We start from the raw sequence: 17,858 nt of genomic DNA on the forward strand, positions 1-17,858 counted from the left end.
GCCACGCTGTATCTACCACAACCCACGTAGTATACAGCAGTGTGGGCACTATATCCCTGTTAAAAAATAAATAAATAATTGAAATAAGTTATATTCTCACCCCCTGGGATCCACCGAAGCTCCGGCGATACGCTCGCCCCTGCCGCCATCTTCCGTTCCCAGGATGCATTGCGAAATTACCCAGATGACTTAGCGGTCAGAAGACCGCTAAGTCTTCTGGGTAATTTCGCAATGCATCCCCGGGAACGGAAGATGGCGGCAGGGGCGAGCGGCTCGGCGGATTACGGAAGGTGAGTTTTTGTTTTTTTATTATTTTTAACATTACAATTTTTTTACTATTGATGCCGCATAGGCAGCATGAATAGTAAAAAAGTTGGGGACACACAGGGTTAATAGCAGCCGTTACGGAGTGCGTTACCCGTGGCATAACGCGGTCCGTTACTGCAGGCATTAACCCTGTGTTGGCGGTGGCTGGAGGGGAGTATGCAGGCGCCGGGTACTGACTGCAGGGAGTAAGGAGTGGCCATTTTCTTCCGGACTGTGCCCGTCACTGATTGGTCATAGCTGTTTTGCCGCGACCAATCAGCGACTTGGATTTCCATGACACAGAGGCCGCGACCAATGAATATCCATGACAGAAAGAAGGAAAGACAGAAGTGACCCTAGACAATTATATAGTAGATAGATTTATTATTCTCCACATTGCAGTAAAAGAAGAAAATATGCAGCGCTCACCTAATTAAATCTGTGTAATTCGTGAACTTTATTGGAAAAATATATAGTACAGAGGAGGGTGCGGTATTGGAGTGTGGGCGACGGCCGTTTCGCATGGTAAGTGCTTCGACGGGTCCAGCTGGACCCCTCTAAGCACTTACCGTGCGAAACGGCCGTCGTCCACACTTCAATACCGCACCCTCCTCTGTACCTGATGTCCTCACGGATGTATTATATAAGTGCAGCGCCCCAGAGACCTGGTCGTTGCAGTATGATGCTCTGCCACCAAGGGGAGTGATGGTACGTCTGATGTGATGGTACGTCTGATGGCACTAAAGGAGTTCTCCTGACCAGGTATCACCAGAACACTTTACACTTCACACTCCGGCCACTAGGGGGAGCAAAAGGCTTTATTTATTGGGCCACTCCTCACACTGGTAAAACTAGGGGTTGGGGAGGAAGTTAGTCAGAAGCTGACTGGGTTGGATTCAGGCAACAACCCGTGGCAGGGGGTGTTGCAGGGAGAAGACACAGGGGGGTCCCTGTCAGGCGTGGGAACCTGGCAGGTGCCTAGCGAACAGAACGTAACGGAACCGCACCTGCACAACCCGCGGCGGTATCCAAGAGAGAGACATGAAGGGAAGGATATTGTGGAACAGTGTAAACGAGATCAAGCACAAAGGAGAGCCAGTAGGAGTCGTGCCGTGAGACCGAGGCAACATCCTACTGAGGCACGTAGCCGGTGGCCGGAACACCGCGGGAGTAACTGACTCTAGGCCTTACTCCGAACTCCGCAGGACCGTTAATTATAGGTTGGCTGTCTCACCTAAACACCTACGAAGACATAGGGGGCAACAGTGGGAGAGGGGGTCTCTAGGGTCCCGGAAGACCTCCAGGCCTTCCCGTCATACGGGTGCGTCCTAGCCATAACATACCTGGGGGACGTTGAACTAGAAAGATCTGGAACAAGAGAGAGAGCTGTAAAGAACGAACGAACGAGAACAGCAGTTGTGAGGACTATTCCGAATGCTCAGCAGGGTAGGACTACAACACACAGGCGCTAGTGGTGGGCAACGATTTCTATCTGCGAAGGAAACTCTGGATGTGCCCATCGGACCGGCCGGTCTCGGATAGCCCTGTTAAGCGTGCTCTGGATTGAGGATCCTGAAGTCTTCAGTAAAGAGACTGCAACCCTGTGTCCTCGTTATTGCCTGCACCTCACACCATCACCATCCACCTTACTGGGAACCCCTGGGGACATACTCCATCTGTGGGAAGGTATACCATCCAGCTGCCATTCCATCACCCCAGCGGACCCCACAGCAGCATCGGTCACCCTGACCGAACACCACAGGTGGCGTCACGAACCCCTGACAGACTGTATCACCACCTTTATTGGACGCCCCTTAGCAGGGTCGCGGACCGGGTCTAGCCACTGTGACAGCCTCAAAACCGAACCAGAGGGGCCCGGTACCGAGAACTCGTGGCCCTGTGTCTGGGGGCGCTCCATATTTTTCCAATAAAGTTCACGAATTATTACACAGCTATAATTGGGTGAGTGCCGCATATTTTCTTCTTTTACTGCAATGTGGATCTTGTTTGATAATTCCATGCAGAGCACCATATACCCACAGCTGTTGTGACACCTGCTATTTGGTGGTTCTCTATCAGTCCTGTCCAGTGGAGCTCGTATTTTCCTAGTGCTGTCCTGCCTCTTTATATCTTTGTTGGTATTATTATTATTCTCTAAACTTTTTTTTTTTTGCGCACCCTCTCGCCTTTGTGAAATAGTGAGGAGTAACCGCTTAACGGGAATCTGTGGCAAGGTTTTTGCTACCCCTTCTGAAGAGCAGCATGATTTAGGGGCAGAGACCTATAGTTTTGAGTAAAAAACTTTCAGCTGAAAATTCGGCGGTTCTCTGACTGAGCTCTGCATTACCCCCGTCCACCACTGATGGGGTGCTTTCTGCCTATGCACAGTGTACACATAAACTAGCTGACAGCTGTATCACTCCTAGTGGTTGGTGGTCTCCTGCTGACTTTAAATCTGTGATTTTATCACTACACTAAGCAGCCCAGGAAGAGAACCTTCACTGGAATTGGGGTCTCTTTGTCTACATTGTGCTGCTCTCGCATTATATAGAAAAACCTGCTGACATATATTTCCCTTAATTGTGTAGTATTTAACAGGTTTGCTCCCGTCTGACATTTACAGCATATCAGTAGGTTATTCCATAAGTTTCTGATGGCTGCAGGTACCTGAGCTCCCAGAACGGTTCAGAAAACCCAGTCTGCACAGGGCCGTATCTTTGGCGTTCATGCAGATCAGACTTTAAATCCAGACCCCTTTTTAAATTAAATTCTAGGTTTACGACTTGTTGTCATCATGTAGTTGCTGTATGGCGTTGTCCGCTTTGGACAATCAAAAACATTCCTTGACTTACCAGGAGATCTGTGATCTCTGGGGAAGCCTGGCAAGAAGTGATAGGTTTCCCTGCAGCGCCACCACAGGGGAAAACTAAGCATTACAGTGTTCATTCTAAAGAGCAGCTTGTCTGTCGTGCAGGACGGGTCATCCAGAGCAGGAGATATTGTATATGACCCAACTCCACTTTGGCCACTGTTTAGGAAGAATTCATAAAGGCCTTTATCAGGCCAGTCATGTCTGCAGCTCCGTGCTATTGGCTACAGATGGATGCAGCAACTAGCTGCCATTTAAAGCACACAATGTGGGTGACAAAACCGGTGCGACTACTGCATGCTGCATCTCCATTTTTATTTTTTTTCGATACGACCACTAGGACCTGCACTGATCAGTAGACCAGGACCTGGGAACTTTTAAAGGGAACCTGTCACCTGAATTTGGCGGGACCGGTTTTCGGTCATATGGGCGGAGTTTTCCGGTGTTTGATTCACCCATTCCTTACCCGCTGGCTGCATGCTGGCCGCAATATTGAATTGAAGTTCATTCTATGTCCTCCGTAGTAAGGGAAATGTTAGTTCTTTTTAATCATTGTGATATTTGAGTAACTTTTTTTTTTGTTTGTGTTTTTTTTTTTTTTTTATATAATTGTCTAGCCCTCAACAGCTTTTAAAAGTTCTGACAAATCGTATGTGAGTGATCACTCCACTCCTCATGCAAGTAAAGGCATCGAACAGTCCTGTAACAGCACCAGCTCTCAAGATTCAAGGGCAGATGGGATGTCGGTAGAGCTGAACAGTAAGTTCTTCTTCCTTCTTTTTATTTCTTTCTTTTTTCTATTCACAAGCAAATTAGCCTGGAAGTACATTGGTTGTGCCAGTACAGCTTACTATTGTACACCTATTGTCCCACTATTGTACACCTCCACACATTGCCCACCGGTCTATTGTCGCAATATCCTACAGTGGGGTTCCTTACTGTAAAAGCAGTGACACTATGTACAAGCCTGCAGTACAGAAAGTGGCTAGGATGCATTTCATGAAGGCTCCCGTAACAAATGGGGCACTAGATTTTATATGACTTCCAGGCTGTTTTTTTCCTTGATCTGGATCTGTAGTGTCTGTTTCTAGTTCAGACTTCAATCTTTGAACATTATCTAGTGTTCGGTGCAGAAATAGATCTGTAATGTTTTGTAGGTCAACAGTGCAGCCAGATGGACTCCCAGTTACCATGGACTAGTAGATGTGAGCAAAGCCTCTGGCAGGTATTGGCATTTTAGTTGTTTGTGTTTTGTTTTTGTGTGTGTTTTTTATCCTTTTATGTGTTTTCACCAACTTGAGAAGTTGTGCTACTTGAACTTGTGCAAAATTTAGGAAACTTCGTTAACCCCTTTCCAGCGTTGGGCATAATAGTACGCTCACGTCTAAATCCCTCCCTTTGATGTGGGCTCTGGCACAGAGTCCACATTTCCCGGCACATGCCAGCTGTTTTGAACAGCTGACATGTGCCTCTATCAACTGCGGGTGGAATTGTGATCCTCCCGCAGCTGTTAACCTGTTACCACTGTCCATCTCTGACAGTGGCATTTAGCTCACGCATCCCAGAAGCTTGCCGGATATCCTGCCCATTGGTGATCATGGGTCACTGATGGGTTGGCATGACAGCGAGAGGTCTCCAGCAGACCTCTGATTGTCATAGCCAGACTGCTATGAGCGCCGCCCGGTGGTCGGCGCTAATAGCAAGTGAGCAGTTCTGCTACATACAGGCAATCTAATCATCACCTGTATGTAGCAGAGCCGATCAGAAAACTGCAGGTTTAGTCTCCCATAAAGACTATTGAAGCATGCAAAAAGTTTAAAAAAAAAAAAAATTTTAAATCTAGAAGTTAAAATCACCCCCCTTTTGCCCCATTCAAAATAAAACAATAAAAAAAATCAAACATACACATATTTGGTATCGCCGCGCTCAGAATTGCCCGATCAATTAAAAAATGAACCCGATCGTTAAACAGCATAACAAGAAACATTCAAAACTCCAGAATTGGGTTTTTGGTTGCTGCTACATTACAATAAAATGCAATAACGAGCGATCAAAAGATCGTATCTACACCATAATAACAATAAAAACGTCAGTTCGGCACGCAAAAAATATACCCTCACCTGACCCGAGACCACAAAAAATGGAGACGCTACGGGTATCGGAAAATGGTGCCATTTCTTTTTCTTTTTACCAAACTTTAGAATTTTTTTTCACCACTTAAATAAAAGAGAACCTAGACATGTTTAGCATTTAGTTAACATAGCTCAAAAAATAAATAGAACTGTGGAATTGCACTTTTTTTTTTTTTTGCAATTTGTCCGCTCTTGGAATTTTTTTCCCCTTTTCCAGTATACGATATGTTAAAACCAATAGTGTTGTTCAAAAGTACAACTTGTTTTGCAAAAAATAAGCCCTCACATGGCCATTTTGACCAAAAAAGTAAAAGTTATGGCTCTGGGAAGAAAAGGGGAGCAAAAAACGAAAATGCTAAAACTGAAAATGGCCCGGGGGTTAAGGTGCTAAAGTGAGCGGTAAAGGCAGAACAATCAGGACTTAAGCCACCTTGTCACTATGTGAAGTAACATTTTTGACACAGACGCACAATAATAAGATGCGCCTCTTAATGAGTTTGGCCCATCTTACTCCAGTGGTGCCTTTGTATTAAGACTAGAGTGCAAAACACCAGTTTTAGGCCGGTTTCACACGTCAGTGGCTCCGGTATGTGAGGTGACAGTTTCCTCACGTACCGGAGCCACTGACACATGTAGACACCATTAAATCAATGCATCTGTGCAGATGTCATTGATTTTTTTGTGGACCGTGTCTCCGTGTGCCAAACACGGAGACATGTCAGTGTTCATGGGAGCGCACGGATTACAGGGACCCATTAACCCCTCTGTGACCTTGGACGTACTATCCCGTCGAGGTGCCCTGGGCCTATCTGACCCTTGACGGGATAGTACGTCCTGCCCTTTAATGCGATACCGCGACTTAAGTCGCGGTGATCGCATTAAAATTCCGACGCCATCTCACCTGGGGGGAGATGGCCTCGGCATCCAGGGCATTGTCGCCGCCCACCCGCCCTCTCGATCGCTGTGATTGGCTGTTCAATTCTGAACAGCCAATCACAGCCATTCTCATTGTTTCAGCCAATCGGAGCGGCTGAAACAATGAGGTCACAGGCTAGGATCGAGTACCGATGTACTCGATCCTAGGTCCGGTGCCTGGCAACGCCAGGCACCGGCAAGAACACCCCGGATTGGCGCGATCGCCGATCGCATCGATCGCGCCAATCGCAGGGCACCGCGCGATATTACCGCGCTGTGCCCTGCCGGAACCTGCGTGGATCGGTGCTCTAATAGCACCGATCCTAGGATAGGACACAGTGCAGGCCCAGCAGGGCCTGCAGGAGCCGATTGGCGCGATCGATGTCATCGTCGATCGCGCCAATCACAGGGCGCAGCGGCGATCACGCTGTGACCGCTCTGTGCCCTGCAGGTGACCTGGCTGTGACCTGCCTAGGATGGCACGAACAGATCCGATCCTAGGCAGGTCACAGCCAGGTCACCAGGAAAGCTCTGATTGGTGGGATCGATGTTATGGTCGATCCCACCAATGACAGGTCACAGCAGCAGCATGACCGCTCTGTGACCTGTCTGTGTCACCTGCCTGACCTGTGTATGACCGCTCTGCAGGGTCCTCATTCTAGCTGAGGATTCCTACAGAGCGGTCATACTGCTGGATCTCCCTGCTGGATTTTGTGCCTGGATCTCCCTGCCGTGCTGGGTATTCGTTCATCCACCCCAATCCCCGTTCATCCACCCCAATCCCCGTTCATCCACCCCAATCCCCCCTTCCCCCTCTTTTTACCCCCTCCACCCCCATTTGTGCCGCCTCCGTGCGCACATTTAGTAGCCGCCGAGCGTTGATTGGTGACGCAGTTCACCGATCAACGCTCGCGCTCGCTTTTTTTCCCTCGCCCCCGTTGCGCCAACTCCGTACACACATTCCGCAGCCGCCAAAGTTTGATAAGTGACGCAGTTCACTTATCAGAGTTTGTGCCTGCCGTTTTCCTTTTTTTTTTTTTTTTTTTTTCACCCCCCTTTTGCGCCACCTGACTACAACCGTACGTTTTGATCACTGATCCCTGCCCAATCCCCACTTCCACCCCCATCTCCCTTCCCCCTCTTTTTACCCCCCTTTGCACCTCCTTCCATGCGCCCATTTAACAGCCGCCGAACGTTGATTGGTGACGTAGTTCACCGATCAACGCTCGCGCTCGCTTTTTTTCCCTCACCCCCGTTGCGCCAACTCCGTACACACATTCCGCAGCCGCCAAAGTTTGATAAGTGACGCAGTTCACTTATCAGAGTTTGTGCCTGCCTTTTTTTTTTTTTTTGTTTTACAGGTTTTTCTTCTCCTTTTAGCATTTTCTTTTCAGATAAGTTTGCACAAATCACTATCCCCCCACACATACACATACAGTTATCAATAAAGTGCACCCAATCACCATATTCACACAAAAATGTCCCGCTCGTCCCGTTCGTCCCAACAGCGCTATTCATTGGAGGAGGCATATGCTTTCCTTGCCTCCGACACTGATAGCGAGGGAGAGGATCCCACTTTTCTTCACTTCTCTGATTCTTCATCCTCTTCCTCCTCCTCCTCCTCTTCCTCCTCGGGTCCTGCGGAACCACCACGCAGACGCCCCAGGACAGAAGATGAGGCAGCCCCCACCACTCCTGAACCAGCGCTCCCCACTGCGGAACCCACATGGACCTCGCCCCCCGAAAATTACGAGCCACTGATTCCTGATTTTGTGGCAGAATCAGGAATCAAGTTTGACACCACGGGCCTCACAGAAACAGACTTTTTCAAAGTCTTTTTCTCTGAGGATTTTATTAACCTCATGGTGGAGCAAACTAATTTGTATGCTCGTCAATTTTTGGAGCAAAACCCCGGTACATCATTTTCCAACTGGTCTCCTGTAGACGCAGTTGAAATGATGCAGTTTTGGGGCCTGGTCCTCCACATGGGGATCGTGAAGAAGCCAGAAATGCGGCAATATTGGAGTGTAGATGTTTTATATAACACTCCAGTATTCCGAATGGCCATGGTTCGGAGACGTTTTGAGGCCATCCATAAATTCCTGCATTATTCCGATAATGCACAGTGTCCCGCACGAGATGACCCCAACTTTGACCGTCTGTTCAAAGTTCGGCCGGTCATCGAACACTTCAACAAAAAGTTTTCTGAAGTGTACGTGCCCAAAAGGGACATCTGCGTGGATGAGTCCTTGGTCCATTTTAAGGGGCGGCTCGGATTCCGTCAATACCTGCCCAACAAAAGGGCCAGGTACGGAATCAAACTCTACAAGCTGTGTGAGAGTGCCTCAGGGTACATCCACAGGTTTAGAGTGTATGAAGGGAAGGACAGCAGGATTGAACCCCCTGAGTGTCCTCCTGTCCTGGGAGTGAGTGGGAAGATCGTGTGGGATTTGGTGCACCCACTGCTGGATAAAGGTTATCACCTCTATACTGATAACTTTTATACCAGCATCCCACTCTACAAATCCCTCTCTGCGCGAGGTACCGCAGCCTGCGGTACTGTGCGCAAAAATCAGAGAGGCCTCCCAAAGACGCTACTTCGGCAGATGCTCAGAAAAGGTGAGAGCAAGGCCCAATGTAGCGACCACCTGCTGGTGGTCAAGGACAATAGAGGGATGTCCTTCTCTTGACCACCATACATGGTGATGGCAGAGCCCTCAGCACTGTACGGGGTACCTCTACACAGGTCTGCAAACCGGACTGTGTACTGGGCTACAACAAAAGCATGGGGGGGGTTGATCTCTCTGATCAACTCCTCCAACCATACAGTGCTTTGAGAAAGGCCAAGGTGTGGTACAAAAAGTTGGCCGTCCACATCGTACAAATGGCAATGCTCAACGCTTTCCTGCTGTTACGATGTGCACGCCACACCGATACGTCGTACCTTCAGTTCCAGGAGGTAGTGGTTAAGGCCCTGATATTTGGTACTCCGGAAGGAGAGGGCCCCAGTACTTCCGGAACTGAAGGTGCTCGTATCGTACCAGGCCAGCATTTTCCGGGGGTGGTCCCGCCAACCGGCAGAAAAGGTAAGCCGCAAAAAAGGTGCCGAGTGTGTTACAAAAGGGGAATACGCAAGGACACCATTTATCAATGCGACACCTGCCCCGAAAAACCTGGCCTGTGTATGAAGGATTGCTTCAGATTGTACCACACCTCCATGCACTACTAATTTACTTTACAAGAAAGCGTACGTTAGTTCCAAAAAGGGGGCACATCTAGATAAGTTCCTTGGGGGGGGTCTAGGTTCCAAAATGATGTCACTTGTGGTTTTTTTTTACTGTTTAGGCACATCAGGGGCTCTGCAAATGGAACATGACGACCGCAGACAATTTCTGCATTCCAAAACGTCACAACTTCCCTTTCGAGCCCCAACGTGTGCCTAAACAGTTTTTTCCCACATATGGCGTACCAGCGTAATCAGGACAATTTGGACAACAACTTTTGATGTCCAATTTCTCCTGTTACCTTTGGGAAAATTAAAAATTGGGGACTAAAATATCATTTTTGTGGGAAAAAATAGGATTTTTTATTTTCACGCCTGGGCATTATAAACTTTAGTGAAGCACGTGGGGGTTCAAATTTCTCACCAAACACCTAGATAAGTTCCTTAGGGGGTACAGTTTCCAAAATGGGGTCACTTGTGGGGGGTTTCTACTGTTTAGTCACATCAGGGGCTCTGCAAATGGAACATGATGCCAGCAGAACATTCCATCAAAGTCTGCATTCCAAAACGTCACTACTTCCCTTTCGAGCCCCAACGTGTGCCCAAACAGTAGTTCCTCCCCACATATGGGGTATCAGCGTACTCAGGACAAATTGGACAACAACTTTTGGGGTCCAATTTCTCCTGGTACCCTTGGGAAAATTAAAAATTGGGGACTAAAATATCATTTTTGTAGGAAAAAATAGGATTTTTTATTTTCACGCCTGGGCATTATATACTTTAGTGAAGCACGTGGGGGTTCAAAATTCTCACCACACAACTAGATAAGTTCCTTAGAGGGTCTAGTTTCCAAAATGGGGTCACTTGTGGGGGGTTTCCACTGTTTAGGCACATCATGGGCTCTCCAAACGCGACATGGCGTCCGATCTCAATTCCAGCCAAAGTTAGCTTGAAAAAGTCAAACTGCGCTCCTTTCCTTCTGATCCCTGCCATGTGCCCAAACAGTGGTTCCCCCCAAATATGGGGTATCAGCGTACTCAGGACAAATTGGACAACAACTTTTGGGGTCCAATTTCTCCTTTTACCCTTGAGAAAATAAAAAATTGGGGACTAAACGATCATGTTTGTGGAAAAAATAGGATTTTTTTTTTTCACGCCCGGGCGTTATAAACTTTCGTGAAGCACTTGGGGGATAAAAGTGCTCATGACACATCTAGATAAGTTCCTTAGGGGGTCTAGTTTCCAAAATAGGGTCACTTGTGGGGGGTTTCCACTGTTTAGGCACATCAGGGGGTCGCCAAACGCGACATGGCGTCCGATCTCAATTCCAGCCAAATTTAGCTTGAAAAAGTCAAACGGCGCTCCTTTCCTTCTGAGCCCTGCCATGCGCCCAAAAAGTGGTTCCCCCTCACATGTGGGGTATCGGCGTACTCAGGATAAATTGGACAACAACTTTTGAGGTCCATTTTCTCTTTTTACCCTTGGGAAATTAAAAAGATTATTGCTGAAAGATCATTTTTGTGACTAAAAAGTAAAATGTTAATTTTTTCCTTCCATGTTGCTTCTGCTGCTGTGAATCACCTGAAGGGTTAATAAACTTCTTGAATGTGGTTTTGAGCACCTTGAGGGGTGCAGTTTTTAGAATGGTGTCGCTTTTGGGTATTTTCTGCCATATAGACCCTTCAAAATGACTTCAAATGTGAGGTGGTCCCTAAAAAAAATGGTTTTGTAAATTTGGTTGTAAAAATGAAATTGCTGGTCAAATTTTAACTCTTATAACTTCCTTGAAAAAAAAAAGTTTGTTTCAAAAATTGTGCTGATGTAAAGTAGACATGTGGGAAATGTTATTTATTAACTATATTGTGTCACATAACTCTCTGATTTAACAGAATAAAAATTCAAAGTTGGAAAATTGTGAAATTTTCAAAATTTTCGCCAAATTTCCGTTTTTTTCACAAATAAACGCAAGTTATATCGAAGAAATTTTAGCACTATCATGAAGTACAATATGTTACAAGAAAACAATCTCAGAATCGCTAAGATCCGTTGAAGCGTTTCGGAGTTATAACCTCATAAAGGGACAGTGGTCAGAATTGTAAAAATTGGACTGGTCATTAACGTGCAAACCACCCTTGGGGGTAAAGGGGTTAAAGTCAATGGGTCCGTGTAAAACACGTACCGCACACGGATGTTGTCCGTGTGCCGTGCAGGAGACAGCGCTACTGTAAGCGCTGCACCCCCCCACTGGTGCTGAAGCCGCGATTCATATCTTCCCTGCAGCAGCGTTTGCTGTAGAGAAGATATGAATAATCGTGTTTTAAAATAAAGCTCCATGTGGACACCCACCCCCTGTGTGCCCCCCCCCCCGCACCCCCCCTGCTGTTATAAAAATACTCACCCGGCTCCCTCGCTGGCTGGCGCTGCTTCCTGTCCTGGCCGCACCTTGTACTGTATGAGCGGTCACGTGGGGCCGCCCATTACAATCATGAATATGCGGCTCCACCTCCCATAGGGGTGGAGCCGCATATTCATTACTGTAAATGAGCGGCCCCACGTGACAGCTCATACAGTAGAAGGCGCGGCCAGGAGAGGAAGTAGCGCCAGCCAGCATGGGAGCCGGGTGAGTTTTTTAAGAACAGCGGGGAAGGGGGGAGCGCACAGGGGGTGGGAGGGGGAATGGCACATGGAGCTTTATTTTAAACACAATTATTCATATCTTCTCTACAGCAAACGCTGCTGCAGGGAAGATATGAATCGCGGCTTCAGCACCAGATGCAGGGGACAGCGCTAAACTTTAGCGCTGTCTCCCGCACGGTGCGTGTGGTACCCAGTGGGCACACGAGTGCCACACTGATGTGCCACAGAAACGCACCGGCACACGGACACGGATAATTCCGGTATCGATTTTTCCAGTACCGGAATTATCTGGACGTGTGAGACTGCCCTTAAAGAGCGTGTCCAGGGTGGGGCTCAAGACTGCTGTCGCGGATTTGGGAACCCTCACAGGGCACGCTGTCAGGATTCTCATGTGACCACAAGATGTTGTTTGCATACTCCCAGTCGCATTCAAACTAGACTTGTCCGGCCTCACTCAATTCGCTTGTAATGAGGTGAGGCCACGCATGTCTAGTCGGCATTTACCACATATATGCAGATGGCACACTTGCAGTTACTGGCCCACCCACTTGCTCCCAGCACTGAAGAATCCTGACAGTTTGCACACTGCGTTCTCTGAGGACTCAGAAGTCTGCAGTCCTAGTGTGACTGAAGACTTAAATCCCAAGCCTGTACAACCCCCATTAATGCAACAGGCCCTTTATCGTCTCTCAAACTTGACCCCCTAGCTTGGGTTTTAATGTGTTCTGTTTTTTAGTCTCTGAAAAAGAAATATCAATATTTTGAGTATAGATTGTGTTAGATTGCACACAACTAGCACACTCATGCCCTATCCTTAGAATAGGAGATCAGTATCAGAACCAGTCTCATGGTCTGCAGCCACGAGGAGCACAATGCAAAGAGCCGACAAGGCACAGCGCCGCACTGTGTAGTGGCTATTCCTGGGTACTGCAGTTCCTGTTGAAGCGAATGTAGTCTGACCGATGCTAAGGGTATACAGCATGTTTATGCACAAACTCTTTTGGTTTTCTTTTTTTTTTTCTCAAAGAATTTTCAAGATGGCAGCATAACAGTCCAGGACTTTTTCGTGCTGCTCGGAATCCGCATTCTTATCCAGAAGCCTCGTTACAGTGAGCTTCCGTCCAAGGTGGGTGGTCTTGCACTCCAGCACTCGGCCGTGTAGGAAAGATGAGGAGTTTTATTTCTGCTGGGATCCAAATCCAACTGGATGGCTACGGGCTGGGCTGTTAGACTTTGAGTTTTATTTATGCAAAAAAATAAATAAATAAATAAAACCTTATATAAAATTCTTAATTTATTTTCTATTTGGTTTTTATTTATAAATGTGAAGAATTGCTTACTGTTGGCTTTTTATACGCCATAAAAAACTGTGATAAGAAAGCCAGCATAGCTGTTTAAGCCCAGCATAACATAATTAGCAGGCGTCGATCATTAAAGGGGTTGTCCAGTCAAAACTGCTAAGTCTGCAGTCACTTGGTGTGTCTGCAGATTTATGATTCCCCCTTTGCACACACTTTTCGCTGGTTTCAGACCCATGACTGGAGGGTATGTAGGCGTTACACATGCTCCCAACTAGTGGGCATGGCCTCTCTCCATACACTTGTATGGAGCTCAGGCCTCTAGTTGGCCAAGTGTATGGATATTGAGGCCGTGCCCACTGGGTGGGAATATGTATAACTCCTACATAACCTCCAATCTCCATTGTAAAACTGGTGAATCCCCGCAGTGAACAGTGTGTGTAATGGGGGAATCATAAGTCTGCAGACTTATTGGTTTTGACCGGACAACCCCATTAGTGAGCGATGGCTGCATAGAAGCCGGGGGCATTTGTTAGCCATGATTGACATCTGCCGATGTAACTGACTTAAATGCCTCTGCCATCGGGGACAGAAGTTAGATATAAAATGCAGGTCTCGGAGACTAACGGGAATCTTCTCCTTTACAGCGAGGAATGGCTGCAGAGCTGACGCCATCAGAGATCCTGCTAGACCAGTACGTGTATCAGCCCAAGCTTCAGGTGTATGATGAGGAGTGTCACACATTGTTCCAAGCTATAGAGGAGTAAGTGTTCTCTAGTTTTATTGTTACTTTATTGTTACAATTGCTCTGCCAGTTGGGTATGCTGAATGAGACGTGTGCGTGGTGCAGTTGCCACAGCCGGGTTGGACAGAGTTTTCGGATTGTTGTGGTTCCCACACTGGGCACATCTACCGGATTGGTGATCATTGAGGTTAATACCCCTTTTGAGGGGTATCATGATTGATGTTCAGGAGCACACCTCTCCCCCAGCCCCTTCCTTTGATGGACAGTTTGGACCAGCAGCATTGTGCACCAGTGACTTATACCGTGTTCTCTCTGAATCATCAAGAGTGCTTACGGGGCAGGGAAACTTCACAGCAGCGAGAGTAGCCCTGTAAATCGCCACCATGTATGCAAGGTCCCACTACATTGGAACGGATAATTGGGATAACTATTGAGTATGTCCCAGAGATATGTATCTTGGGTATTGTGGATGAAGAATTGTTGTCGCATTATGATAGGATATTTCTCCGGGAGGTTATATTTATTGCTAGGAAAGCAATGGCACAGGTGGATGGGGGTAGGGAGAGCCTCCCACTATCAACTAGTGGAAAAAAATTTGTTAATAATATAATGCCATATGAGAATATATTATATAGAAATAGAGATGTCCCCAGAAGTTTCACAGGATTTGGACTGTGATATGCATAGGCTAAGAGTGGCCCGAATTGGTACGTGTTCTAAATTTTGATAAGAAAGTAGCTAATTTAGGTGAGGGTGCAATGCTTCATGACGGAACTTGTTCTAATACATTGTTTCAACCTGTCCATTTTTCTGTATTTGTTCACTCTATTGTTGAGTGTGATGTTGCGTTCATTTTATTGTATTGAATGGCTAAAGGTAAATCTTTGAATCATTTGGACATTATACTATATTATATGCTTGTAACTTTTATCCTGTGCAAGTTCCCTGCCCCTAGTGATACTTACCAGCCGCCGTCTTTCCGGTCTTCTCTGCGCCGCTCCAGTCCCGCCCTGCCATCTTCTGATTGACCAGAAGTCAGCGGTAACAGTCACAAGATCTCAATGCAAGTCTATAAGTTCCAGAACAAGACTCTCATAGGCTTGCGTTGAAAAGTGGCCTCTGGCTCGTTCCATGAATCAGTGGAGCAGCTGGCAAGTCACAACCTGTAGAAGTCAACCGGAGCAGCACTGAAGACAGATGAAGGCTGAGGCTGGTAGGAATAAAACTAGGTGCAAGGAACTTAAGTGGCACCACTCCAGGGCTGCAATAAAGAACAATGCTGCAGTGGTGCAGTAAGCATTTAACGTTCACTCTTGTACGTCTTGTGTCGTCTTGCACCAGGCTGAAGGTGTCCACGGAGCGGCAGCACAAGCCTCTCGTCCAGGTGAACAGTCTGCTCTGGGAAGCTCTGAGAATGTGCTCAGAAAATGAGGTAAGAGGGAGAATGCCTAAGAGGGAGGTTCTTATATCATTTTTCAAAAAAGAAAGAAATGGTGGCACTCACCAGTCCTGTAAAATCCAAAGTCATTAAAATTGCATGGAGGGAAGAAGTGCATGAAAAGGAGATTGGCAGTTTCGTGCGTACCTGCTTCATCTCGTCCTGGGCTCGGTTAACTCTCCATCCCAGGACCCGTTGAAGCCCAGGTACGCGTGAAACTGTTGTCGGTTTTTTTCATGCGCTTTTTCCCTCCACACAGCCAATTTTAATTCTCCATTGAATAAAGACGTTGGATTTTCCAGGACTGGTGAGTGCCACCATTTCTTTCTTTTTTGAACACATGTATTTTATGTGAGCGCCCAGTTTCCGGTTTCTTCATTGTTCCCATCCTCCATTTCATTTTATATGGAAGCACACAGGTTGTTGGTGCCAGCACCTCTTTCCCTTTAATTTTTATATAATTTTTCATTTTTTTTGTTTTTTTTATATTGTCCTGAAAGTTTTTTGCTCTATAGATTTTTTTCTGTCATTCTAGCTGATGTGCTTTGGAGCAACCCTGAAGAATATGAAGTCTCTATACTCCAAGAAAAGCAAACTCCTAGCCCATAAAGCCAAGGTGTCCACGTACAGTAAACTGCTCCGCACAGCCCAGGTATTCATCTGCTTCCACATCGCTCTTGTGTGTTTTGTAGTACATCGGAAACTTGCATTTAGAAACCGCCCGTTGGGTTTCTAACACAGTTGTTCTATCAAACAGATACAAAAGGAGCAACTTCAAGCAAGACTCAGTGCGGCCGACCAGCTCCTGGCAGAGCTCGCTGACTGCATCTCCAGCCTACACATGGGTAGGCTCCATTTCTACTTCTATCATAACTGGGGGGTTTTCATTTGTGGGAGATTTAACCATTGTGACTAACTTAAGTTATGATGATGGAGCTGTGCGAGGGCTAAATATAAGTACGGCCCACCTTACTGCCCATGAGTGGGCTTGTGCACTTACTAGCCTTTCCAGGTAGTCATGGCTTATGGACAATTTCATCAGGAGACCATCCTATTCAGAAAGAAGGCACCTAGCCTACACTAGGCATGCCATTGTAACCCCTTACTCCGCTACATGGGAGGCCGGGGACAGATCGGCTTATTACTGTTACACTATTGACAGAGGGATCCGTTTCTTCCGAATAGTTGCAGTGTCTAATGGGCAAAGCAATAATTCAAGTGTTCTTGAGGAAATCTTAATGGGGTGGGTAAGAGATTTCTGTTCTTCTGGAAGGAAGTTTGTCATGAAGGTTAGATATGTTACATTACCACCAAGGTTTCATTGATTTGTTTCTCTTGTAAGATCCTGTAAGACTGAATGGAGAATGTAGAACTGAAAATCGGACAGCTGAAATCCAAGGTTGTATACAGGCAGGTGAGTACAGGTCCTGTCCAGGAGATTGTGTGGGGCCCCACACATGATGGATCCCAGTGTTCGGCCAACAACTATCTCCCGTACACGGGGGCACTTGCTCTACCGAACCCTCCACAGTTGTCTAGAAGCCGCTGCCAAATTCCCACATCTGTATCTTCTCTCCTGACATCGGTGGATTCTGCCGACGTTGGTCTGTGTATGGGGCCTTAAGTGCTGGTCATTAGGTCTTCTGTCTACATGGTAATGGGGCACAGTGTTTTTGTATTCTGAAAGCGTAATTTATCCTGCACAAACTCTTACTGTGATTTTTTTTTTTTTTTGTTTTTTTGTTTTTACTAAAACAGAGATTGACGGCTTAAAGTCCCAGCAAAGTGGATTTATCCGGTAAGTTTCTTTTGTGCACCCCTAACTGTTGCATGTTCATCATCTATCAGCAGGTTTTGCTACATAATCTGAAAGCAGCACGTTTTAGGGGCAGAGAACCTGATTCCAGTGATGTCACTTACTGGGCTGGTTGGTGCAGATGTGATACAATTGTGGTTTTCTCTGCTGTAGATGTAGTTGAGCAGTGTATAGCCACACCCCCACCACTGACTGGCAGCATAACCAGTGGTAGGGGTGTGGTTACATATTAACTGGACTGCTTGGCACGTGACACCTAGTCCTGTAGTGATGATCTCCTGCTGATAAAACAGGTTGTATTGAAACTACGCAGCCTAGTAAGTGACACATCGCTGGAATCAGACTCTCTTGCCCTACATCATGCTGCTCTCAGATGAAATAAATATTAAAAACCTGTTGACAGATTCCCTCTTAATGTAGTTATGTACATGGCTGCTTCCATCCTTAACTACACTTTTTGGTTTCCAGCCATCAGATGC

The 17,858-nt window shown here is 46.7% G+C and overlaps 1 protein-coding gene across 2 annotated transcripts in view; it reads left to right on the forward strand.

The window, feature by feature from the left end:
- KNL1 (kinetochore scaffold 1) overlaps positions 1-17,858 on the forward strand; it is a 53,177-nt gene that overhangs the window by 27,890 nt on the left and 7,429 nt on the right. For both annotated transcript variants that reach the window (XM_069729756.1, XM_069729747.1), the window contains exons 11-19: positions 3,793-3,934; positions 4,333-4,400; positions 13,110-13,208; positions 14,028-14,143; positions 15,467-15,557; positions 16,099-16,215; positions 16,321-16,408; positions 16,906-16,977; positions 17,322-17,361. In XM_069729756.1, the coding sequence (XP_069585857.1) occupies positions 3,793-3,934; positions 4,333-4,400; positions 13,110-13,208; positions 14,028-14,143; positions 15,467-15,557; positions 16,099-16,215; positions 16,321-16,408; positions 16,906-16,977; positions 17,322-17,361 (833 nt within the window). The remainder of the gene's footprint in view (positions 1-3,792; positions 3,935-4,332; positions 4,401-13,109; positions 13,209-14,027; positions 14,144-15,466; positions 15,558-16,098; positions 16,216-16,320; positions 16,409-16,905; positions 16,978-17,321; positions 17,362-17,858) is intronic.

The sequence above is a fragment of the Ranitomeya imitator genome, chromosome 1 (genome assembly GCF_032444005.1).
Source record: "Ranitomeya imitator isolate aRanImi1 chromosome 1, aRanImi1.pri, whole genome shotgun sequence".
Lineage (NCBI taxonomy): Eukaryota > Metazoa > Chordata > Amphibia > Anura > Dendrobatidae > Ranitomeya > Ranitomeya imitator.